This window comes from Convolutriloba macropyga, chromosome 10 (genome assembly GCF_964194025.1).
Source record: "Convolutriloba macropyga chromosome 10, txConMacr16.3, whole genome shotgun sequence".
Classification (NCBI taxonomy): domain Eukaryota; kingdom Metazoa; phylum Xenacoelomorpha; order Acoela; family Convolutidae; genus Convolutriloba; species Convolutriloba macropyga.
The window spans coordinates 42,875,690-42,894,063 of record NC_134477.1 but is presented as its reverse complement, the minus strand read 5'-3'; the positions used below and the strand labels follow the sequence as shown (position 1 = coordinate 42,894,063).

The 18,374-nt window shown below is 35.1% G+C and overlaps 2 protein-coding genes across 2 annotated transcripts in view; both read left to right on the top strand.

Moving 5' to 3' along the window:
- Positions 1 to 9,766, top strand: part of LOC142348033 (uncharacterized) — a 66,257-nt gene extending 56,491 nt beyond the window's left edge. The window contains exon 10 of the mRNA XM_075399200.1: positions 9,034 to 9,766. Coding sequence (XP_075255315.1) covers positions 9,034 to 9,588 — 555 coding nt within the window. The 3' untranslated portion in view covers positions 9,589 to 9,766. The remainder of the gene's footprint in view (positions 1 to 9,033) is intronic.
- LOC142348032 (uncharacterized) overlaps positions 9,660 to 18,374 on the top strand; it is a 33,913-nt gene continuing 25,198 nt past the window's right edge. The window contains exons 1-2 of the mRNA XM_075399199.1: positions 9,660 to 9,675; positions 16,625 to 16,764. Of these exons, the coding sequence (XP_075255314.1) occupies positions 9,660 to 9,675; positions 16,625 to 16,764 (156 nt within the window). The remainder of the gene's footprint in view (positions 9,676 to 16,624; positions 16,765 to 18,374) is intronic.

Below are 18,374 nucleotides of genomic sequence, written 5' to 3'. Positions count from 1 at the left end.
GTTTATGAATGCAACGTTGTCAACTACAGAAAATTCTGGGTCTTGTCTAATTTCAATGTCTTCTAAAGTGTGCCCAATAGGACCCTTTTGGATGACAACCTTGTTGTTTTGAGGATTGTTTAGCATTATTGGTAATTCCTTTTCTTTTCTAAAACACTGAACGTTGTAAGTATAAATTCCTTGAGCTTGCAGTTCACTTCCAATTACCAAGGAGGTTCCCTTTCTGAAGAATTCATTCGGAGGTCTAATTAATATTACTCGAGTTGATTTTGGTGCTAATGGTAGTTGCTGGTCAAGAGTTACAATTTTGTAAGAGCTAATGTATGGATAGCTTTTCGTTTGGTATCTAGATATTGTGACGGCTACTTCAGGGTAAGTTTTTAAATCAGTTTTTGGAGTGGTTAGGTCAATAGATTTTACTGTAGATTCAAGGAAATCCATTCCCAACAAATTCGGCTTGCAACCATCTTTTGCTGAAACCCATGTGGTAACTTCCACTTGATACTTTCCTTCAATGTCGAAAGAAGTTTTGAAAGTAATTTAACCTAGAAGTTTTAGTTTCTCACCATTAACCGCTAAAATATGATTTTTTGAAGCTTTCATCTCAATGTGTTGTAATTTACATAGTTCAAGATAAGTGTGGTAATTAATTATAGAGCTTGATGCTCCTGTGTCCAATAAAAACTGTGTTTCTCAGCCGTTATTTTTATTTTTGTCTCCGACGGGTTGGTATAAATTAATATAGATATGTGAGTAACTTGCTTTGTTATCAGTAGTGTTTATGAACGGAAACCTGTCTAGTTTAAATACTCGTCGTTATGATTCTCATTATTGTAATAGTCTCTGGAAGTTTCACTGGTAAAGTGAACTCGAGGGCTTCGCCCTTCACTGTTATCTCTTGAATGAGTATTATTGTTTTGTCTAGTAGGTGTCCTATCCCGGTCATGGTCTCTACTCCTATCACGATATCGATTATCTGATCTTGGAGGACCGTTGCTTTGTCTATCCCTACTATTTTGCCTATTGTTATCTCTGTAAGAGTTGTTTCGATGGTTATTGTCTCGTTCCTGTGATCGGTTATCGTAAGAAGATGATCGGTAATTGTTTGAAGAGTTTGATGGGTACGGTGATCGATGTCGGTAGTCTGATCTAGAGTTGTTTTGATAATTGGATTGACTTTGGTTATAACTATTTCTTTGTCTGTCCCTAGAATTCCGATTGTCATAATTGTTTGATTTGTAATTTTGTTGACCGGGTGAATGGCTCCTACTACGTTTATAATTATCTGTGAACTTTTCTCGTTGTTGAGGTGAGTTTCGGTTTTCGATTTAAAGTCCTTGTACTTAAAGCAGAAAGCTATTGTGTGACCTGAACGTTTGCAAAACTTGCAGAATCTAGTCTGGTTTTGTTTGAATCTGGGATTGTCGTTGTTGTATGTGGCGTTTATTTTATGATCTTTCATTAAATTTGCAATTTCTGTGAGTTGGTTTTTTAACCCTTCTATTTCTATTTTATTGTCGATACTACTTGAGGCAGTACCCGTGAATTCACTGCTAACAGAAAAACATAAGTCTTTAGTTGCTACATGATCCTGTAATTGTTGCCAAGTTGTAGCTGGGTTTTCTATTAACCGCTGATGTGCCTTTTGCTTGAGTGCAGGTGGCGTTAATCCTCTTACAAAGTACTCCATACAATTAGCGTTACGCTGGTCGTTGTTAAAATCTGGATCTGTCCATCCTTTTTCAACTGCTTTTGTTACTCGGTGTGTATAGCTTTTTATCAACTCATCTGGTTGCCTTTTAATACTCTCGACTTCAACTCTTTTCCTAAACTTGTCTTTTGCATCAGTAAAACGGTCAATGAACTGATTTCTAACTTCGTTCCATGCTAAACCTGGTGCTAAGGTTTCAAACCATTGGGCTGCGGGCCCACGCAAAACCGAACCAAACAATGCTTTTTGTCTAGCGTCGTATGCTGCTTGCAAATCAGCATCCGCCGGATCTTTTGTTCCTAGTGAGAATTGGATTTTTCTTTGTATTAAACTAAAGAATTCCTGGGCATCTTCAGATGGGTCTAAACCTGTAAATTTCTCTAACGCTATTTCGGGGTACGCAACAACGTTCGCTGCCATGTTTTGTTTTAGTATATGAAAAGAATATTTTATACGAAAGTACTATTAGTTTGGGTAATTAGTGTAGAAAAAATTTTTGTTATAACAATTAAGTAATAAAACACTAATACTAAAGTAGAAAGTTGAACTGTTTGTTTTGTGTTATGAATTTTATTTGTTTAGGACCGTTTAATGATTGTAATTTAAATTCAAAGTTCTTGCCGTTATCAGTGCTAAAAATTTCAACCCAAGAGTAAATATCGGTTTGCTCAACGGTAAAATTTAATAACCAAGGATAAATGCTTTCAGAGTGTTTAAATTCAACAGAGTATTGGTGAAATCTGTTTATTTTTGAAAATCTAATTTGTGTGACAAATTCTGTTTTTATAAGTAATTTAACTCTATCTGGTAAACTCGGATCGTCAGGAGAAACGTTGATGTATTTGGGTTTAATGATTTTTGAGATTTGTAAACCAAACGGGGGAATTATATTTTGGTGGCTCATCCACACACAAGATGATAACGTTTATGCTAATTCTATCACACTGTTCTGATTTCTTAGAGCACATAAAAGTTCAATAAAGTTTGGGTTGGTCCACTTGTAAAGTATGTAGATTTCAGTCTCTGTTTCGCTAGAAGAGTGATGGTAAATGCATAAAAAGTTTCTGTTCTGATCAGTTAAATAATATGAAACTTTGCATATTTCGTTATGTACTTTAATACTTATATTTAAATCTTGAACGTTTACTTTAATATATGACATATAAATAACATAGAACAATTGTTTTTGTTGTTTTATTATTGTATTTTTGTATGAAACACACAGAAGACAGTATAAAAACGTTTAGTACGGGATGTTTAGTACATCAGTAGTAGTATTTTTGTAGCTATTATTGTGTTTAAATATTGTTTCTAAAGTGCTTGAGTCTGTTAATGACCGTATTTTAACATGAGACAACAACTTTTCTATGATAAATTTGTGTACAGATTGGGTTAAAAAGGCTAGTTTACGCTCTTTTAATTAATTATTGGCTAAATTTTCTGCGGGAATCTCGATCACACTGTTTTTAGTTTTTAACAAAGTTAGTAAATTCTGAAAATTTGGGTTCTCAGATGCATAAGTTATACAAAAATCAGCGGGAGAATTATGTTCAAACACGTAGAAAATAGCTAAGAAAGTAATTCCGTCAGTAATAAACCGTGTTATTTTACCCCTTCTAGTGTTTTCTATTGCTGTTAGATTAAGATGTTCTACAATAACTATTCCAGTTTGGTCCATGCACTGTTTAAAACCTTTATTGGTGAAATTGTACTTGTGAAACCGGTTAAAATGGGGGAATTCTCATCAATTTATGTTATTTTCAGACTAAAAATCTATGTTGGGGGGATAAAATTTAGTTTAAAACCCGTTATTCTTTGTTAAATTTGAGCCTTATTGAGATTTATGTGGTCAAAACTTGGTTATTATTTACTAATTTTGTGTAAAAATGACGTTAATATGGCTATTTTCTTGAGTAATATTGGTTAAAATTGGATAAGAATGATGTTTTTAAGGCTTAAATGTGATTAGTATCCGTTAAATTATGATAAAAGTGACGTTAATTTTGTTAAAATCTGGTTAATATTTGAGAATTTAGGTCAAAATGATGTTTATTTGGTTAAAATTTGATTAATATTACCCCACCCGGGTCAACTAATTGATAAAACAGAGTGAGTATTCAATTAAGGAAGGCTTAAATTTAACCAAAATTTGGTTAGTTAATGTGAAAATGCAATAACGTGTGCTTAAATGTGTAGAAAATTAGATATAAATTACACTAAACACGTATTGGGGGGATGAATTCTGGTTAAATTTACGTTAAATTGTTTGAAAATGCTATATTTTGGTCAAAAATTTAGTAAAAATTAGACATATGTTACTCTAAATATGATTTGGGGGGATGATTTCTGGTTAAAAATCGGCTATTTAGTGTGAAAATGCTAAAATTCTGCTGTGAATTTGGTGAAAATTGGCTAAAATTTAGTTTAATTAGGTGTTGAGGCGGTGAAATATGGATAATTTTTAGTTATTTGGAGTGCATATGCTAAACTTTAGCCATAAATTTGGTCCAAATCGGGTCAGAAATAGTCTAAACAAGGTTTGGGGGGATAAATTCTGTATAAATTTCGATTATTTAGTGTGAAAATACTAAAATTTACCCATAAATTTGGTCAAAATCGGGTTAGAAATAGACTAAACAGGTTATGGGGGGATGAATTTTGTATAACTTTCAATTATTTAGAGTGAAAATACTAAAATTCAACCATAAATTTGGTGAAAATTTGGTTAAAATCAAATTAAATATGTTTTGGGGGGATAAAATCTGGTTGAATTTTGGTTATTTAAGTTGTAAATACTAAAATTTAACCATAAATTTGATAAAAATTGGGTGCAAATTAGGCTAAATAGGTTTTGGGGGGATGATTTTTGGTTAAATTTTGACTATAAAATGTGGAAGTACTTCAATTGTTATATAAATAAACTAAAAATTGGACATAGATTACCCCCAACCGGGTCAAAACAATTTTACAAGAGCAAAGATTCAGTTGCCTGTTACTATTTTAATGTAAATTTACTGTATTTCGGCCGTAAATTTGATATAAATTACTCTATTTGTTTGTCTATTAGTGTGCTTTCACTTCTGTGGTAGTGGTTATTTTACTATTTTAATCCGATCGGATAGAAAAACAAAAATTCAGGCGTGATTCTTTCCTCTGGGCGCACCAGTTACCAAATTTGACTGGGCTTCTACAGATCACACAATATGGGATCTCTTTATGTATGCCAGTCAAACTTGACAAAAGATATAACAAATCGAAGGCAAAGATATATGCCTAAGACCTGTCTGTGCTATAAGTCTCAATTTAAAATAGTTGGGGGGCTGAAAAGTTCAATTAATTAAATAGATAGTTTAAATGAAAAAGCTTACACTGAGTAGGATTAAACCGGGTTGAGCTGTTACTTGATTGTGTTGTTGTTAAGCGAGTGCGTCGTTGAAACTTCTTCCAGTCGATTTCTCACAAGTATGTTCTGTTGGAAAATTTACTAAGTTGGAAATCTTTAGTAAAATCTCTCTGTTTAAATTTAGGAATTTATTTTGCAAGAAAAATGAAGCAGTTGTCTGCTGCTGGTCGTTGGCTCTGTTATTTGTCTCTCTAATTTTATTCCGTCCCACTTCGCTGAGAGAAACAATTAATTCCTCTCAGCTCCGTTTGGGCCAATAGGGAGCGAATCACAAACTCACGTTCATAGTGAGGTGCTTCTTAATTTTCCTATTGGCCGAGAAGGCAAGAGAATTAACTCTTTTTTATCTCACGGAGAAATTATTGAAACTCCAAAAAATAATAAAAATCTAAAAAGCTGAGAGCATCAATTATTGATTTCGTAGGCGCCTGTTTTCTGCTTTTCCCCTCTTCTAAAACCGCAACAATTATGGTTTTCTTGGGGGCTTTTTATGAGACTCTATTGTCTTTTCCCCTGAAGCAATCTGCTTCATCTTTATTGAACTTGGGGGGAAAGATCTGCATTGCAACTGTCAAAAGCAGAAGTAATTTAAATCAAAAGAAACTGTGGTTTTACAGGCCGCGTACGTTCAACAACGTACATTTTCTATCCTGGATATAAGCGAGGAGATCCAGGCCTAAAGTTGTGTTATTTAAATAAGTCGAACTGAGTTGTTTAAATACTAGTGTACTGGTAGTCTTAACAAGCGTTAGTTCGTTTAGCGCGCGGCGAAAGAATGGTTAATTAGCGCCTAAATACGTTCGCTCTAATGCGGGATTAATTATCCGTTCATTTGTAACGGCTCTCGTAATACTACAATACCACATTATAAGGCCCATTTACCAGTTTTAAGGTGAGTGTTTTTAGAATTAAAGAGGTGATGAACCAAATGGTCCGCATTAGCGGGCGAAATGATCTGGTGTTAAGATAACCAGTGTTAATAAGTGATTAGAGGCGAAAAGAATTAGAACCCCTTTTATAAACTCTACGTCTGTTTCCATATAATAAACGAAAATTAGTATATTTTAATTGCCGCAAACTTGCAATGAAGCCAATCTTTGAACATCTTTGTTCCTACACCACTTGTGGGGGGAGGAACTATATACTCAAATGGGCTTTTTTTGTTCAGACAATTTTGGCCGATCGATGTATTCATCGTAGAGAAATGTGAGTGGTATCACTAAAAAGCTCGTCCAGCGTAGAGTTCGAAATAAAAATATTTTTTTTTTGAATTTCGTTTTCTTTTTTGAGGTTTTGAGGTTTCGAGTTTTGCGTGAACACGTGATATTTGGCATGTTTTGTTCACTTTTAGTATAATTTTCGTTCAAATTCAGATTTTTTTGTAATTTTTGGAAAAATTCAAATTATATTTTATAATGCAAATGAAAAAATTTTGTGTTTCAGACAGATGAAAGGCCAAAAAAAGGCTAGTTTTTGTCTCATACGGAAGTTTACTATCAAAAAAATTCGATTTCTATTTGAGAGCTGTTATTTGAAAAAAACATTTCATATTTTTTTCTAGTCACTTAGAGACTGGTCAGTTTTCAAACCAACGTTCTGTTGATGACAAACCTCACTTACAATCAAATGATGCCCAATGAAAAATAATTCGTTTTCAAAGAATCGCTCATTTTTTCATGACTCCGACTATGAATTATCGTGATTTATCTGAATTTTGATATTCGTTTTGAGATTTTAAAAAAGTTTTTAGTCCTATGGCATTGACTCGTTGAATAAACGTGCAATAGTTTTTCTAAAGAGCAGGAAATGAACCTAGAGACGTAGGAACGTAGACATTTGAATGGACAGCTTATGGCTATTAAGTCTTTAAAATTATTTTTTCGAAAAAAAAAACGGTTTTTGAATATTAACAGATGCTTCTGTGAACTGTAAATCGATCTCAATATTGAGAGGGCCCACTTCTTTTCTAATGCAACCAATAAAAATCTGACTAGCGGTTTTTATCTGCTAAGTATTTGTTTTATGACTCGAGTTCTCATAATTAAAAAAAACAATTTGTGTATTTTTTTCGTATTTTTGGTTCCTTTTGAAAACTTACAGACTATCCTGATATTGATATTTCCCATTGGTTTTGAGAAGATGTTCAATGGATCATAGATCAGGTTCTGCGACACTTTCTTCTCGCTTTTTTTTCTACTGATTTTTCCGTTTTTGCTTGTATTTGTTGTTGTTTTCATAGTCATAAGACGTAACGCGATGTCTTGTTGAGGACATAAGAATGAAAAATTTCAATGCATATGATTGAAACATAATTAATTTTAACTTATTATTTATTGACTTCGAAAGCTTTTTAATTTTATTTTATGGCTTTGATATTACGGCTTTTCTCAAAATTTTCATGATAAAAAAAAATTTTCAGATTTGTTTTGAAGTCATAATGCATAATGTTACAAAAACATCATTCCATTGTTGTTGAAAAATGATTTGAAATTGAAATTTTTTTTACTGAACAGTTCATTTTTCAACGACTTCGACACATCTCGTATTTTTTTTTCAAATTGCTGTTTTTGTCGTTTTTTTAAATATTTTCAAGGAGTCTTAAAAAGCTGAGCGTTCTCATAATTCTCTTACTGAGGGTTGAACGAATGAAGCTACTAAAAGCAGTAAGTTTATAGCAATTAGCCTTAAAATTTATGACATTATTTCTTTTAAAGCAATTTTTTAAACTTTTTAGTCTTTGGTGTTATATTTGTCAATTTGTATCTGTTTTTCAACATTGAGAGGCCCATTCTATTTTTTTACTACTAATATGAGTGTGTCTATTGATATTATGTCGTAACTAATGTTTTGTTTTTAGAACAATATGCGTTTTAAAAAAATTTTTGTTTATGGTCAAAATATATGTTCCTTTTCTCCGGTTTAATCAAATTCGCGAATGAATAATATTAGTTTGAATAACATTTAAAATATGAAAACATAAAATTCAGATAAAAGCAAAAGCTTTTAATGGCTTCAAAAATTTGTGTTTAAGAAAATTGTTTGTTACCATTTCAGTTTTCCTACATCTTTAGTCCGTTTTGGTGGCTTATTCTAACCAAAGACAGGTCATTTGGCTGGTCATTGATTTTAGTAAATGTATCGAGAATTTTTTCGTTAAAAGCTAATGGTTTTCAAGACGTTTGAAAATATTTGGTTTAAGTAATAATGGTTGATATTGGAATTTGGTTTCATTATTGGTTCTTTTTGACAACTTTTTGCCTACTTTAATAAGTATATAATCCCATCTGCTTTGTATTAACAAAAAAATTAATTTGTGCAGTTAAGTTTTTAGCCGATAGTATTTCAACCTTGTTACTAGGTGATTTTAAGTTTAGATGTTGAATTTTTGCCATAGAAAAAGTTTTTGTTTTTGCTCATTTTGTTGTTTGTTTTTTTTCTCCCGCAGTCTTGTTAATGACCAATCTTGTGAGCACTGTAATGAGGCATGGCAATATTTAATTCATTTAGTTGTTTGTGTAACGGTTTTTTAAATTCAAAGATGTATTTTTGATTTTCTCTTCATGTGGTTGACAGTTAAGTCAAAAATGTAAATGAGCGCGGGTCGGAACATCATGTGCAAACGCACATTAACGAATCTCCTTGTTGGCCTTGAGTCGTTAAATGGAGACTAAAAAGTACAAGAAAAGACCGGAATTTTACCGGACGTTACCACAAATTCTGATCATAGCCCTCGCATGGTTTTTCTATAATGTTGAATGGCTAGAATTTGACCAGAAGGAAGAATTCCTCTCAAAGTCCGGTCGTTTTTCGCATATATTTTTCAATCAATTACTGTCATTCTTGTCGCTCATTCTGTTCAATGCATTTTTTGAACTGATTGATTGACACCAATCGTTATTCTCAATTGCGTTTGTTTTAGTCGATTAAACCGTATGCGAATCAGATTCATCGACGATCGTCAAATCCTTTCGGCTCACAACCGAGCGCCATCAGCAAACGAGGCGCAGAACCGACTTTAAATCCGTCTCTAAAAGCTTTTCTCAAACGAGAACTATCTAACCACGAAACCAAACATGAAAACGAGGATTCTTTGGACAAACGAAGTGAGTTTTCAGCCGTTCCTTCGGCTTTGAAATTGGACAGGAAAGATGATTCAAACATCTTTATAACCAGTGGTCTAAAAAATGTGCTTCGAAACTTTGGAACCCCCCAACTTTCATCAAGATTGTCGACAACCAAAGTTGGAGATATCGATAAAGAGGAACGAAGATCCAAAAATGGCACGGATGGGGAGGGTTTAGGGACGTACGTTTTGAGAAAGTCTGGATCAATTCATGGGTCTGTATCCAAACTTGATCTGGATAATGATAAAAGAGCAAGTTCAGAATCGGATGATGCAGCCAAATTAGCCAAGATGTATTTTGCAAGACATTTGAATAACAAGGAAGAAGATAGCAAAGAGCAGGAAAAATAAATTGAAAGGTGAAAATTAATTTAATTGCAAACTTTAATCTGGGTAGTTACTATTGATGTCATAAAGTGGAGATGGGAATCGGAACAGGTTTATCTTTTCTTTTAAATTCAAAATTGTTTAGCTTTTGGATTACATGGTAACGGACTAATTAAACTAATTAATCAAATTTCACCCACGAGCTTTTGTTTTAGTCAGAAATTTTGAATTTAACTTAATTCGTTGTATCAAGTTGTCCGCGGTGACTTTAGAAAAACCCTAGCGACAATGACAAAGGTTGATAATTCCACATGACCCCAGACCAGTATGACTTCTGATCAAACCTTCCAAAACAGACTCAAGTGCGCTCGAAATGCTCTCCGACAAAATGACTTGCGCTCGAAGGCCACTTGTGGTCAGACTTAAGTGCGCCCGAATTCAATTTTGATCACACTCAAGTGTTCTCGCAATTATCTCTGATCAGACTCAAGTAAATTGCTGACCTATGTGCATATTTTTCTTGTAAACACTAATCTAAATGAGCTTTTTAGTCATTTTACCTGAATTTTTGCTTTTGCGGGACCAGAACTGGACAAAAGAGGAGGAGAACCCCATCAGACCATGCTGGAAAATCTCAACAAAAGTTGTTTTTCAATGCCAAAACTCTTCTTTTATCAGACCAGGTTAACCAGAGCTCAGATCAGATGATACACGCTCAAAACAAATTCTGGTCAGACTATCCTGATCCTGGGACAAAAATCGCCTCCGATAAGACTGTCTTGCGCTCGAATCACTCTCATACTGTGCTGTGTTTTTAAGGTCACCTGGACTATGTAATTTTAGGCGCAGATTGAGCACGTGTGCGTTGGGCTGATTACAGGGCTGATCTGTCTCATCAAATAGAAGATTTTGGGTTGGGACCTCATCATGCTTAGTTTACAAATAGGGTGCTAAAATTTTGACAAAGCTGTCCATTTCAGAAAAAGGTATTTCAAAACCAATTGAATGAAGTTAATCAAAAACCTTTGAAATCTCAGGATAAAATCACCATCTTATAGGCTAAACTTTCTATGAGTAGAGTTGCATGCATACAATTTTCAAATTTTAGGTGCTCACATGAATTTATTTGATAATAGACAACATGACTAAACGGCAGTTGTTTCAGGAGATGCAGCTTGCAGAATTATCTTCTCAAAAAGTTCTCATTTAACTCTTATAAAAATACATTCTTTTAATGCAAAAGGGAAGATGGGGTTCGTCCGATAGCAGTTGCTGAAGTGTTGCGTCGTCTCATAGCCAAATGCCTGGCAAGTGAAGTTAAATCAAAAGCAATTGAGCTGTTTGTCTGCAATTGGGAGTCGGCGTTAGCGGAGGCGCTGTGGTAATCATTCATTCGTAAAAATTACACACGAAAACATAGTTAGTGCTCAGTAGGACAAAGGCGTGCTTCAAATTGATTTCCCAAACGATTTTAACTCAGTCAAGCGTTCACATTTCTTAAAAGCGACTGGTGAATTTATTCCTGGAATTGCAACCTTTGCCTGTTTTTGCTACTTCCAGCACACACCACTCTTTTGTAACAATGCAATCATTCAAAAAGAATTGGGTGTTAAGGAGGTTGACTCGCTGGGACCGTTTTTGTTCTCCTTGACGTTATGGCCAATCATACAAAAAATCAAGACTTCAGTTCCTAGTTTGTTACAGCATACTTGGTACTTAGATGATGGATTTATTGCCGGGTCTGAAGATCAAATCAAACAAACGCTGGAAATCCTAGCTAACGAAGGTCCTGAGAGGGGTCTATTCTTCAGAAAAGACGAATTGAGCTGTGGTCAACCAAAGATTTACCCTTCGTTGATCAGGCAGTATAAAAGAAATTGAGAAACGGTTTTGTAGATCTGGGCGCTGCTGTTGGTTCAAAAGGAATTGTCGCTTCTTGTTTTAAGAGGAATGTTGTTGGCTCAATGACTGGTGCTGAAGCATGGATACGATCTTCCCTACCGATCAATTGGTCGGAACTAGTCGTCAGACAGCCACAATAGCAAAATAAAGGAGCGTTTTTGGGCTCAATTATAGCCTCACTCGAGCTGGTCAACAAAACAACAAGCAATTGTCACTTAGAAATTGACACTTTTAAAGAGTTACACCAGAGTCTGGAAACGTTCAATCTGCTTTAGCACACGCAAATGAAGATCCAAGAAGCACTTAATAAAGATAAACTTGCTGCCCTAATAACAAATCATACGTCAACTAGGGAAAAAAGCAAGTCTCCAATTATTATGATTGCGTCATTGTGGCGCATGGCTTGCTGCGCCTCCAGTGCCCGCTCTGGGTCTACACGTTTCGGCTAGGGAATTCCAAGTCACTGTCAAGTACAGGCTCCAGATTGCGGTTTATGATCAATAAAAGAAATGTCATTATTACAGCTCAGTTACATTGGGCACATTTGGTGACAATGCCTTGTCCTGTCATGGAAGGGGAGATGCGATTTCATGGCACGACAGAGTTCGCGATCGTATAGCTTCCGCCTGTTCAGCAGCTTACTCGTCCCCAGTAATTGAATAATGCAATCTCATTGCGGAAAATAACTCACGCCCAGGAAACCTCTATCTGTTATTTTGGAAATCTGGCCGATCTACTGCTCTAAACATAACCATGACATCCTTTCTGCAACCGAAACCTTATTACTCATGCGGCAGAGAAGTCTGGCTATGAATTCGAAGATCGAAAATATACTCAGCATGAAAATAGCTATGCTCTACAAGGATTTTTGGTCATCCCTCTGGCAATCGAAGTTTTGTTCGGTCTGTCGAGTACTCTGAAGAAGGCCTTACTGCGCATGTCGTTGTTAGCTGATAGCAGAAAGAGTCAGTTAGTGGTACATTTCACTGTTTCGATAGAGCAGTTTAGTCACTTTCTGTTGTCATTATACGAGGGTCTGCTACTATGTTGTTGTCAGTCGCGAGCTCCGTAGTTGAAGGCAGCAAATATTTGAACTTGTCTGATAGTTAGCGACCCGATTATACGGGACAAAATGTAAAGATAACTATTCCTGGGCGATTGTGTTGAGCTGAATCAACTTCTTGATGAGTAAGAAACACGCCAAGAATCATTAATGAACTCAATCAATGAGAGAGGAGCCTCTTGTTAAGCAATTTCATCCAAACAGGCGGGGACTAGTGCTCATTTGAAATTCAATAACGCCAGGAAATTAAAAAACGAGATTTATGAGAGTCTTTATGCACTAGCTTCCAATTCGAGAAAATTATTTGGCTAGAATATCCAGACATCGATCACTTCCGTGGCCTCGGCTTACAATTTAATCAGTTTTCTATCTGAATTCTTTGTTTTCATGCCAACACAGTCTCAGAGAAATTTTACCTGCTCAAAGCAATTTATTGTAATTTCATCGTTGCAAAATGCAGAGATAATTTGAAGAAACAAAACTGCAGAAATAAATAGTTGCAGAAAAAGTTAAAAAAAGTATAAAAATAATAAAACACAAGAATTACAGTTACATCAGCAAAAGTGGCGGAATCTTTAGATAATTTAAAAAGATTGACCCTTTGTAACAATTTCTCCTCATTCGAAGTTTGATTAGTTTCGAACAAAACCCATCCCTATAAGAAATAAATTGACCAAGTCCTTTCAATTTACCTGCTGTTCAATTTAACAGTTTAGTTCTCTGAAGCATTAAAAGTTTGAAAAAAAAAGATTTATAAAGAAGTTTCACCAGCTGAAATCGCTTTTTTTAACGAAAACTCTACAAAACATCTAATAATCATTAAAAAATTTCTTATCGTGGCTTCACTTTGATTGTTTTAGGTTAATCAAAGATCCTCAGAAGAAACAAGAAAATCATTAAAACTTTCTTCTCATCCTCAATTTTGAATTGATCATAACCCGATATAACTAATGAAGCAAATATTTATCAATTAGGTTTTCTTTAGTATCTACCTGAGTTGCAATTTGTTAACAAATCGTAGAAACTAAACACTTCAACTTTGGAAACTGGAATTGTTAACTGTGGACAATATCAATATTAAAATTTGGAAAATTTTTAAAATGAAGGTGACGAATTTGAGAATTGCCATACAAAACGGTCAAAAAAAGCGCGTTTTGAGTAAGATGAAGCGCGTTCTGATGAATAGTTTCCTTGTAGAGTGTAAGTGAAATGGTTTTTGATGTCGTGATAGCTTATCTTACTATTAAACCTACTAATCATACTGGAAAACTGACTGGTAAACGAGTAAACTGACAAGAGCGAAAAGTATTTTTCACTGTGGAAACTATTGGTTATCCCATGTGCTCGCAGAAGAGCAATGGATAAAAATTTAGAATTCAGCAAAAACAATATTTTCCAATAAAAGCAATGAATCCTTCAAGATTGCTGGATGAAATAAAATGTACCATTTTCCTTTTTCAGCATAGTTGATCTAAATCATATCTCCCCGCGAACTATTTTGCAAGCACCTTTATTGTGGTAATTCCTTTTGACGACGGAGGTTTCCCAAATTAATCTTCAACTTCAGAAATTTTGATGCCTCTTAGACGTATGTTTTCTGTTGTTTTCTGCCTAGATCACATTGTTCAGAAAATTTTAAATTAGAAGTTTTTTATTAACTTCATAGTAGTTTAATGAGTTAATCAGTCAGACTTGATGAATCAAATCACTGGCTATTGGAGTATTTTAAAACTCTCCTTCTTTGATTGCGTACATTCAGGTTCGTCTACCACGTAAACACTTTCCTCAGCTCCTTTTTATTGTGTGTGTGTGTCCCCAATTAGAAGAAGGACTGACTATTATCCTCCCTCTTAACGAGTGAGGCAGACCAATTTTCTCTATTTGGGCAAGCGGCTTTTCTCAGAACTTTAACGCATAATGTTACATCGCACTGACAGGCACAAATTCACTGGCGATAATTGCATTGATTAGTGATTTCACAGAGTTTTGACTGCTGAGAATGAATGCCTGTCTATCAAAAGGCAATACAAGTTCCCTTCAAATTTATAGCTTCTACCGCCTGCGTTTGTTTCTCATTTCCGAAACTTAAAGAATAATGCTCATCGTTCAATAGCCAATGAGAACAATGCTTCAGGTTCAGGTAATGTACTATGAAAAGACCGACCAAAATCAGGTAATGTACTATGAAAAGACCGACCAAAACTTCTCGACCAAAACGTACTATGAAAAGACCCTACTCGACTCCTCATTTGAGCTATGAAAAGACTTTAACTGGACTTTAAGACACGCTGGACTTTAGCTCGACAGAGATTTTTAGCAAAAGACTTTAGCTCGACCCAAAAGTTTACAAAAGACTTAAGCTCGACTCAAAAGTTTTTAGAAGACTGGATTAGGGCTGGATTTTAGCTCGACCTAATGTTTGCAAAAGAGACTACACTTAAAAAATGAGAAATGTAACAACAATTGGAAGAATTGTTCTTGGTGGCTCAACTGACCAGGGATGAAGTAGGCAGAATTGACCCGGAATCAACATTCTTGTAATCATAAAAAGAGTATATATGTGGTTCCATATTAATTTAACCATCTTTAACAATTTTTTCTAAGCGGTGAATTTATGTAAGTTTACCACTAAGTTGAGCGGTGAATTTATGTAATTTCACCGCATTCACCGCTTATCTTACATAATTTGGACACATTTTTTCGAAGCGGTGAATTTATGTAATTTCATCGCTAAATTCAGCGGTGAAGTTATGTAATTTCAGCGCTAACAGGCGATAAAGTTCTTTTCACCGCATTCACCGCCTGATTTATGTAATTTCACCGCATTCACCGCTTATCTTACAAAAATTTTTGCATTCACCGCTTATCTTACATAATTTGGACACATTTTTTCGAAGCGGTGAATTTATGTAATTTCACCGCTAAATTCAGCGGTGAAGTTATGTAATTTCAGCGCTACCAGGCGATAAAGTTCTTTTCACCGCATTCACCGCCTGATTTATGTAATTTCACCGCATTCACCGCTTATCTTACAAAAATTTTTGCATTCACCGCTTATCTTACATAATTTGGACACATTTTTTCGAAGCGGTGAATTTATGTAATTTCACCGCTAAATTCAGCGGTGAAGTTATGTAATTTCAGCGGTACCAGGCGATAAAGTTCTTTTCACTGCATTCACCGCCTGATTTATGTAATTTCACCGCATTCACCGCTTATCTTACAAAAATTTTTGCATTCACCGCTTATCTTACATAATTTTTCGTTGAATGGACACCTCGACCCGGGATGTTTCTGATTGAGTAAGTTCAGTTTATTTCGCTATGATATAATGATAAGTTCTTAGAATGTGCAAAAAAAGTACTCAATTGAAGTGCCCTGTAAAATTTCGTTAAAATTTTCTTTAAATAATTTTAATGAGAAAAGGGCTCACAAAAGCTCGCCTTTTGATAATAACAAATGTCGGGTTCAGTCATAAAAATGCACGATCTTGATATTAAAAGTCTTTTTCACAAACTCTCAGTTATGTCGAATGTTTGTCGTCTGTTTTTTTAACTATTTGTATTCATAGGAATAGCAGCTCTAAAAACAATATTGAAATTTCAAAATGCATCATGACATTATAACCTTGTTTCATGCACAAAATGAGCAGCAAAAAACAAATTGCTGTTTCTTCAGCATTTCCGAACGGAAAGGAAGTTAGCTCAGGAAAGATAGCAAACCAAAACTGCCATCAAATTTTGACCCAGTGCCTTCCAATTTTTGAGAGTAAGTATCTCAGTCCAAAACTATTGCGTATGTCGAATTCTTGCTTTCTGACATGGCACCAGTTTAACTGGTGTTATTTAAATTGGAAATTTGTTCTCTGTACGTTGGAAATGTATACGTTTAAAGTTGAATCGCCCTCAAAAAGCTCACTCCGCATAGCTATACGATGTAAACCATCGCTGAGTTTTTGTCATAAAAACCGGGTTGACCATAAGTCTATCTATGACATAGATTCCGCATTTTCTCTCTTCTCATTTTTATACTTGTGGTGTTCAGACAGACCTCTGAGGTCTAAGTTTCGTTGTGTTTAATTTGGCTTATTGGTAGATGACAATTATGCAGCTGGTATGAACTTGTGGAAACTTTCTCATTGTTGTCTGCTTTTGTGCCTTCTATTTGTGATTGCCCAATGTGCGGAACAAGAAGCCCAAAGCGAAGGCGCAGAAGGAGACGCGGCGGTGGAGGAGGTAAGATACCTGATTTTATAAATTTATTTCTATAAAAGCGAAAAATAACGCTTATATATTTATTTATAACCGGCTCGATAGCAACGTATACTGCTCATAATCTTGTTGAAGATGCGCTGAAGTCGCTTAAAAACTGTAACAGATACTCCTAAAAGACTGCATTGTCATGAAATATTAAGGCTTGACTTCAATTTAGCGCTATTACATAGAAAGTGACATTTCTTGTCGAAAATTTTAATCATCATAAAGAAATACATGTGAGATTATAGGGAATATGTAATGTTTAAGGGAAGGGTATCACATGTTCCGTTTTTAATTTTGGTATAATTAGGGATTAGGGGTGTAAAGGGCAACCCTAAATTAAATTGTGTTGAATAAATATCGTAGCACAAAACGCCGGAAAATGGGAGACTTCGAAATAAACACCTATGGAAATCAATTTTGGTAGCTATTAAACATATATTTCAGCATAATTAATGGCCATCGCCATGTCTCAGTGGCCCGTGGGTTTAGATATGGAATTATCGCAACTGAAATTGGGATTCGATTATCCATTTGAGTACGTTAAAATATACATCTAATATTGACAACCAATTTGTAGTCGGATGCGGTAATATTGACAGAATTTAATCCGGAAAACCCACAGGCCCACCAGCAACAAGTTATAATACAACTATTTTCAAATTTTTGGAGTACTGAACCCGTTTTTGCAAAGTTCGGTGTGCCTGACTTGCCATAGTTATTGAGCAAATAAGTTGAAAATCTTACAGGTTCATAGGCAATGCAAAATTTGTATTTTTAAACTCCAAAATATACCTCCGACACCAACATTTGCAAAAAAAGAAGACAATATAACTCGGACTTCAATTTTTTATGCATAGATCAACTTGTGTGAGTCCGCAACAATTCCACCCTTCGTTGGTGTAGAATTTGAAAATCTGGGGTGGGGTGATTCCCTAATCAAATCCATACAAATTGTCGATACTTGAATATTCTAAAAAAACAGAGAACTAGAGTAGTGGTAACTTCGCAAGCCTATTATCCTGTGTAACAGAGAAGGTTATACCAGGCCCTTCTATTACTCCTAAGATTCGCATTGGAGGCAGCAGTATTTTAAAACTAGTACAAAGTTATCACTGCAACTAAGTTATACTAAGAGATTAATCTGTGACCTTAAGGACTTCTAAAATTGAAGATGAAGCGAAGTTCGTGGTAGTTCACTCCACAAGCCAACCAGACGAGTATCAACCACTTGAAAAAAAAACGCAAGATCCATTGCCCATCAGGTACTTCAGGGTTACTGCACACCGTGTTAAGTGTCTACTTGGTCAAACCATCCATACTACATGGGTTAGTCTTACTCGCCAAATCTTCCTCGAGCAGGCAACCCTACCCTCAGAATGGCTTCACTTATTCAGTCTCCAAAGGAGCGCGGCCATTGATACTCTTAGAAACTCTCGTCTTGAAGGTGTCTGCAATCACTCTTTCGATGCCCAACTCCCGGGAGATCATAACTTAACCTAAGTGTCCTAGATCTCTGTAAAACCACCAATGTTCCTATGTTATGTTTCGAATTAAAGCCAAACTCTAACTTAAGAAATTACTAGACT